The 8668-nt window shown below is 37.8% G+C and overlaps 1 protein-coding gene across 1 annotated transcript; it reads right to left on the bottom strand.

Annotated features, from left to right (window-relative positions):
• Nucleotides 1-303: 303 nt before the first annotated feature.
• Nucleotides 304-3192, bottom strand: LOC138873791 (uncharacterized). The gene is made up of 5 exons (XM_070152269.1): nucleotides 3051-3192; nucleotides 2716-2864; nucleotides 2350-2415; nucleotides 1874-2140; nucleotides 304-363 (listed from the first exon to the last, which is right to left on the bottom strand). The coding sequence occupies exons 1-5, from the start codon at nucleotides 3190-3192 to the stop codon at nucleotides 304-306; spliced, it is 684 nt and encodes a 227-aa protein (XP_070008370.1).
• Between the last annotated feature and the right edge of the window lie 5476 nt (nucleotides 3193-8668).

The raw sequence follows: 8668 nt of genomic DNA, 5'->3' as shown, positions 1-8668 counted from the left end.
AAAACAAAATAATTTGAGGAAGTTTTAACTTTGAACTTTCAAATAAATTTCGTACATCATTTTCTCTATTATTCATACAACACTTTCATAACTACTTTCTTTGTAGTAAATTTTCAGATACAAAATCGGGTCTATTATCCCAAGACTAAATTTTTGCCTTAACCTAAAACTCGTAGGAACATGGAACGTATCTTGTATCTTTCTCGCGAGTTCACGCCTTCTCGAGGTTGCTTCGAGGTTTTTGATTCAGGCTTGCTTTTTGGCTCTTTTACTTCTTTGTCTATATGTATAGTCCCCCTAGTGTTAGAGCTTTGAAGTATGAAATCTCGAACACTGGATTACTCCATCTTTTTGGTCCATTCCCTGAAAAGGAAAATACAAACGGGAGTCTGAGATATACATTTATATAACGACTGCATAACCCCTTTTTCCATCAGAAAGGTTGTAACATAGACCGAGAATAATTTAACATTCCACTTGTCTTTCGGTTATTCTATCATCATTTGGTATGGGCTAGATTTTTGCCTATCATCTAAAATAGTAAGAAAAATTCAAAAGAACAAAAAATAAAATTGTATTTGCATGATACCTGACCATGGGTACTTCCTTCGTCTACAAGTAATACTTCTTCAGATGAACAACGTTCCAATTTGATGGTAGTATGTTGACATCCATGGTTTTAAACTCATATGCTCCCTTTCCAGCGATGCCACGAACCCTATAAGGGTCTTCCCAATTTAGACGTAATTTCCTTCATTATCCTCTTTTGTTAATCGAACCACTTTTTTGAGGACGAAGTCTCTAATCTTGAAGTATCTCATATTAACTTCCCTATTATAATATCGCTCAATCAACTGTGTTTGAGCCGTCATCCTTATTAACGCTGTTTTTCTCCTTTCTCCTAGTAAATCTAAATTCATTCACATTTCTTCCTCATTTGACTCCTTGGTATCATGTGTGTATCTCGTGCTTGGTTCACCTATTTCTACTGGAATTAAGGCTTCAGTGCCATAGACAAGTGAAAATGGAGTCTCGTTCATACTTGTTTTTGCTGTCATTCGATAAGCCCATAATACCCATGGTAACACTTCTGACCACTTGCCTTTTGATTTTTCTAATCTCTTCTTCAAGTTATTAATAATAATTTTGTTTGTTGACTCAGCTCGCCTATTGGCTACAGGATGGTAAGGTCCATATGTAATTCTTTTAATCTACCAACTCTGAAAGAATACTGTGATTTTCGTGCCTATGAATTGTGGGCCATTGTCACACATGATTTCCTTTGTAACTCCAAACTGGAAGATAATGTTTCACCAAATAAAGTCCCTGAATTCTTTTTTTCGCACCTGTTTGAAAGTTCCTGCTTTTACCCATTTTGAAAAATAATCTGTTAAAACTAATAGAAATCGTACCTTTCCTTTAGCTTGATATAATGGACCTACGATATCCATTACCTATTTCATGAAAGGCCATGGGGAGATAACTGAATGTAACAATTCTCCTAGGAGGTGCATGTTATTGGCATATCGTTGACACTTATCGCACCTGGCTACAATGTTTTCTGCTTCTTCTTCCATTTTTGGCCAATAGTATCCTACTCTTATTAAAGTCTTTACCAATGATATTCCCCCAATATTATTGCTACAGTACCCCTCATGTACTTCCCTTAATACATATTCCGTTTGTGAAGGTTCGAGACTCCATGCCAAAGGTCCTCTAAACGTCTTTCGGTATAAGTTCCCCAAATTAACCAATACCGGGCGGCTTTTTGACGAAGCAGCTATGACTTCTTCTTGTCTTCAGGTAAGATTATGTACTGCAAAAAGTTAACAAATTCGTTCCTCCAATCCCAAGTTAGATTATTAAAATTTACCTTGTTCTTGTCTTGGTCGAGTGCCGAATGAAACAAATGTATTACAATGACATTTTCTGCATTTGTTATTTCCATAACATATGCAAGATTGGCCAGTGCATCCGCCTCCACATTCTCCTCCTTAGGTATTTGTACGGCCTTCCACAACTGAAATTGTCTGACTAATACCCATACCTTTTCTAGATATTTTTGCATTCGTGCCTCTCTTGCTATGTATGTCCCCTGCATTTGGTTAACTACTAGCTGTGGGGCACTTTTGATTACAATCTGTTCTATACCAAGTTCTCATGCTAGTTCCAAACCTGCAATCGCAGCTTCGTACTACACTTCATTGTTAATGATGGGATAACATTTTATCGCTTGTCTTATGACTTCCCCTGAAGCAGAATTAAAACAATACCTATGTTCGCTCCTTTAACATTCGAGGAACCGTCAGTAAATAAAATTCAAGTCCTCGTATTAGATCTGGAAAATACCTGTAATTCTTTTTCTTCTTCAGGAACTAAATTTATGTTGAAATCTGCTAAAACATCTGCTAAATCCTGTGATTTTTATTGCAGTTCTAGGCTTATATATGATATCATACTCATTGATTTCTATTACCCAGTTAGCTGACCTACCATATAGTTTTTGTTTATGCAATATTCCTCAAGGGAGAAAGCAGTTATTACAGAGATAGGATGACATTGAAAATAAGGTCTCAACTTTCTAGATGCCATAATTAATGCTAAATCAAGCTTTTCTATATGAGGATATCATGTCTCAACATCTAGTAAAGATTTTCTAACATAATGTATTAGAGATTGTTTACCTTTATCCTATCATACCAACACCGCGCTTACCGCCACTTCTGAGACAGCAAGGTAAACAAGCAGTCTTTCTCCATCTTTTGGTTTGGCTAGCAAAGGTGGATTTGACAAATACGATTTTAGGTCCTTGAGGGCTTGTTGGAATTCATCAGTCCATTCAACTTGATTCTGCTTTTTCAATACTGAAAAGAATTTAAAACTCTTTTCTAATGATTTTGAAATAAACCTCCCCAGGGCTGCTATTCTTCATGTTAATCAATGCACTTCATTTTTGCTTGTGAGTACATCTGGTATTTCATCGATAGCTTTGATTTGTGCATGATTCACTTCAATACCTATGTTAGAAACAAAAAAGCCTAAAAACTTACCTGAAGCCATGCCAAAAGCACATTTTTCTGGGTTTAGCTTCATATTGTAATTACGGAGAGTCTGGAAAGTGTCAAACAAATGTTGAAAATGGTCTCCCACTTGTGCTAATTTGACTAGCATATCGTCAAAATAGACTTCCATAGTCTTTCCTAGATGTTCTTGAAATATTTTAGTCACCAATCTTTGGTACGTGGCTCCAGACTTTTTTAGACCAAATGGCATGACTTTGTAACAGTAAGTCCCCCTGTCTGTGATAAATGAAGTTTTTCTTTATCTAAAGGATCCATTTTTATTTGTTTATACGCTGAATATGCATCTAATAAACTTTACAGCTCATGTCCTGTGGTAGAATCAATTAGTTGATATATATGCAGCAAAGGAAACGAATCTTTAGAACAAGCTTTATTTAAATCAGTATAATCTACACAAACTCGCAATTTCCCATTCTTTTTTGGAACTACCACAGTATTAGCTAACATGTTAGGGTATTTTACCTCTCGTATTGTCCTAATTTTTAAAAGCTTCTGTACCTCATCTTGGATTACTTGATTTTTGAAGGATCCCTACTTCCTCTTCTCCTGCTTGACATGTGGATATGATGGGTCCTGATTCAGTTTGTGGACCATCACCTCCGGTGGTATACCTGTCATATCTGAATGCGACCTAGCAAAGCAATCTGCGTTAGCTTTTAAAAGTTCAATTAAGTTACCTTTCATTTTTGGGCTTAGGTTTGCTCCGATGTATTTTATCTTTCCAGTTTATAAATATCACCACCGCTTCGAGTTCTTCGGTAGATGTCTTCATGTTTTCATTTTCTTCTAGCTCTTGAATAACATCGGGTCTTTAATCAACATCAGTTTGTCCTGGAATGCATTTAATTGAGGTTTGTATTACGAAGTCCTCAACTGAATTCTGTAGTTGCTATTTCTCGCCTGCAACATCGTTTACCGTGCTTGTAGCCACCACTAAATTAATATATTTAGAAGCCTTTTGATCTCCACAGATTTGCCGAATTCCCCACTGTGAAGGAAATTTAATAACTTGATGCTGTGTGGACGGTACAACATCCATATCGTGAATCCATGATCTTCCCAGAATTATATTATAAGCCATGTTCGCATATATCACCTGGAACTTTGTGTCCTTGATAACCCCTTCTGCAAACGTGGCAAGCATTACTTCCCCTTTTGTGATAATGCTTGAACTATCGAATCCAGACAAAGACCGTGCCTTTGGTGTCACCTTGTTTTTAGCTTGCATTTCATTCACCACTCTTAGTAGAATGATATTAATGGAACTACTTGGGTCAATCAAAACTCGTTTGATGTTAGTATCATGTACAAGTAGAGATATTACCAGTGCGTCATTGTGAGGAATCATCAAGTCATCCGCATCTTCGTCATCAAATGTTACATTGTCTCCATCCAATACTTGGCGAACTCACTTCCCATGAGTGACTGTGACTTTTGACGTCTTTTTTGAAGCTGTATATGCAAAACCATTGACCTCCTCTCCCTCGATTATTAAATTGATCGTTCTTTTTGGAGATGAGGGTTTTAGGGGTTCTTATTTGTTCTTCATATATGATTGTCTACCTTTCTTGTTGAATAGGTCAATTAGATAACCTTGTTTCAACAAATTCTTAGCTTCTCCCTATAGTATCCTACAATCTATTGTTCTATGGCCATGATCGTTGTGAAATTCACACCAGAAATCTGGATTTCTTTTTCTCGGGTTTGATCTCATCTCTTTATGCAATCTCACCTAATCTCCCATACCTCTTAAAATAGCCACTAACTCGGAGATGCTGACATTAAACCTGTAATCACCAACTTTTGCATGTGTATTGAAGTTGTTGCCTCCTGCATCCTGTTCCTTTATGAATCTAGATGAAGAATCCACATCTTTTTTCCTTGATCTTGATTCAGCTCGTGTTTTTTCTTGCTTAGACCAAGAATCTCGCCCTGCATGTCCCATGTAAGGCTCATACCTATTTTTTGGTCCTTCTTTCTAATTTTGAACGTCTTGATCCTGCTCTTTCATCAACCCTTGATTGTGCAACCGTATGTTCTTCTATCCGCATCTTCATGTTGTACCTATTGTACAGGTCATTCCAAGTTGTTGCTGGAAATTCTCATAAACTCTCCTCCAGTCTCCTCATTTCTTCTGAACCTTTCTTGTTTAGATTGCTTGCGAATGCCATAGCTGCCCAGTTGTCAGTTACTTGTGGTAACATCATCCTCTCCTGTTGGAAGCTATCCACAAACTCCCTGAGTAATTCTGTATTTTCTTGTTTTACCATAAAGATGTCTTCCATCCTTTTTTCAACTTTTTGAGCTCTCGAACGTGCTTTTATGAATGAATGTGCAAGCTTATCAAAATAATCAATAGAGTTTTCAGGTAAAAGAGAATAGCACGTTAATACTCTTTTCGCGAGTGTTTCACCAAATTTTTAACCAAAATTGATTCGATTTCCTACTTGGTTAAATCATTGTCCTTCACGCCAGTTGTGAACGCAGTTATGTGATCTCGAGGGTAAGTTATTCCATCATATTTTTGAATATCAGGCATTTTAAAACTTTTTAGGAATCGACAAAGGTGATGCACTTGGCTTTCAGTTGTGAATATTTATCAATATCTACCCATTTAATCACGGGTGGTACGTCAAGTATTTGCTCTATGAAATCATTTTGCTCTTCTAACTATTTTTGCAAAGTTAGTACCAAACCTTTTAAATCAGAATTGTTTGGTGTACCTAACCTTCCATCATGAGATTCATTGGGAGTTCCTCCACTTCCAGAATTGTCGAGCCTAAAACGTGGGTTTTCTAGGGTTGTGGTATTGACTGGTGGAGGAGTTTGTGGTGTAGTTGGCAATCTCCTAACAAAGGCTTGAAGAGAACTGTTCACATGGTCTGCAATCAATTGCTTTAGAGTATCTTGTTTGACAGGTTGTTCGTCCCCTTGCTAGTCATTAGCTTGTGACGCAGATCTTTCAAGTGATCCATCACCGACTGTTGAGGAGATCCTTGCAGATAGAGGAGAGGTGGAGTTACTCCCTCCTGTGGGTTCACCTGGTTGTTATCATTAATAGTTGACATAGTTGTTTGTCAGAAAAAGAATTTGGAAAGTGAAAAGATTATCAGTTTTCCGGTAACGAAACCAATTTGTTTAACCGAAAAATAAATTTTTGGTCAAAGCTTATATTTAGAAGAAAACGGGTTACTGATAACCAAGTTTTACTCCACTTTCACGACAAGCTATTTGCAAAATAGTGAAAATTATATAGGGAATTAACAAAGAGAAATAAGGGATAAATCAATAATCAATCCCTAAAATCTAGGTTGTAAAGCAGAGAATTATAGAATGTATTTCAGTAGTACTTGGAACTTGTCCTTACAAATAAAATTATATATCCTTATATAGGAGTGTACAATCATAAAGGGTTTCTCACATAATCTGAATTCATTATGGGCATTAATTCTATTGATTACCCATTACCATAGATAACCGTAACTAACATATTTTATTGATATAAATTTTTTATAACTACTCCGATTTCCCTTCCTTATTTACTTTTGGTTCATATATCTTTCCTTTTTTTTTATCCTTATTCATTCCGTCCTCGCCTCTTCCTTGACAACTGTCAGGCCCGATTTTCTTCTCTATACTGTCTCATGGGTGTTTCTCTAGTGCCTTTCTTGTATTCTTAATTCTATTCATTGAGAATGACACTTGTCGCTATATCACTGCTCCACGCATCATGTTTTGTCTGCATACTAACATTCCACATGTAATGACTTTTGTTTAACTTGAAAATGGTAATTACAATTAGATTTGATTTTGTGGTTCTAAAAATACGTGATTTATTTTTATACTAGTTTTTAGGCAATAGACGCTAAGTATGAGACTAAGAAATATGATAAGAGCTTGAAGGTAGTGTGTCAAGCAAACCGAGTAGCTGGGATTCGGGGCCTCGAGCTAGCCTATACAGGGCCTCGAGGTCGAGCTTAGCGTTAGACAGTGACCGGCCGATGAAGGTCTAACAATTCTAAGAGCTTTGATAAGAGCTCTTTATGATCAATAATGAGTAACAAACGAATAACAATTAATGAAGAATAATAAATGTTAGCAATAAATGTAAATAATAGAATCAAGGGAGAATGTGTTTAAGTTAGAGAGCAGAGAATATTCTTGTATTGAATGTTGTGTATAACTTACAAAATACCAAGGGTCCCCTTTATATATGAGGGGCAATCCCAACATAGTACAGACACATTTATTACAAGGATTTGAGGCTGGTACAGCTATTTAATGCAACGGTACGGGCTTGAACTAGCCTAATAGACTTGGTTAGCTTTAATCACGTGCCTTGGGAACTTCCCATTTGTCCATCATAGCCATTGATTTGTACTACCTCGAGGTCGATCATTGAGAACTCTCGAGGTCGAACCCCGAGCTGAGCCTCGAGCCTTCTAGGGGTGGTCTTACGAAGTGCCATAACGATCGTGAAATCGGACACTCTGATTTTTATAGTATACAGATAGTCCCCGCATTTTTAAGAATGAAAGTGATGAGAAACAGTCTTGAATTCTTGTCTCTTCGATACTACCATCATGACGTCAGTCCATCAGAGCATTAAATGCCATGACTCAAAGGCTGCGCAGGAGTTGTTGTCAACATGACTATCGAAAAACCCACGAACTGCTATTGGTTCGGCCTTTCCACTTCCCAAATGCTTCCCGTATGGCTTCTATAAATACCTCAACTGTTTTGTTATTCACACTTTTACAACGTCTTCAATTTTCTAGAGCTAAATTCACCAACTTCTACATTCTTCTCCCTTCTGCAGTTGCCTCCTCAATTTCCTTCTTAGAAACCTTTTTTTATAGTCATGGCTAGGACCTTTAGAACGGTACCTTAGAAAGAGGGTGTTGCTTCTTCATCTCGCCCATCCAGGGGTAAACCAAATGACCCCCCAACTGTCGAGCAATGTACTTCTACCCAATTTGATATTGTGTCTTAATTTTCCATCGAAAATCCCCCTTCTACACTAGGCCGATGTGAGCACGTGTCTCGGTACATCAGCATGGTGACCAATACAAACAGAGTGAAGGAAGACTGCCGATGGGAGGAGGCAGTGTTAGTAGAGATCCCCAATCCTAAGGAAAGCATAGTAGACCACAAAGTTGGTTTCCTCAGCGTGTATACGTACCCATTTACTTTAGGTCCCGTAGATTCTTCGGGTCCTTCTTCCCCGTTGATAGATCCGGTGATTCCCGACTTTTGCCATGAGTACTGAGTGACACTCGGTCAGATCTATCCTTCTTTATGGAGGATCATTTATATGCTCCGATACTTTTCCAGCCAGGTCGAGGATATGACCTTTACCCCCAATCACTTGGTTAGATTATACAGCCCTCTCCTCTTTCGTGGTCTGATCAAGATTCATCCTCAATCTGCGAGGCCGTTCTTTTCGAGCATCGATGAGGACAAGGATCGGGGGTGGATGAGCTGGTTTGTCCGAGTGAGGACCTCGGACATTATCCCGGCTAATAGATGTCATTCCTTGAGGAATGGAATATGAACTGTAAGTGCACCTACCTCGAGCACATTTT

This window comes from Nicotiana sylvestris, chromosome 7 (assembly GCF_000393655.2).
Source record: "Nicotiana sylvestris chromosome 7, ASM39365v2, whole genome shotgun sequence".
NCBI classification, from domain to species: Eukaryota; Viridiplantae; Streptophyta; class Magnoliopsida; order Solanales; family Solanaceae; genus Nicotiana; species Nicotiana sylvestris.
This window is presented reverse-complemented; position numbering and strand designations above follow the sequence as displayed.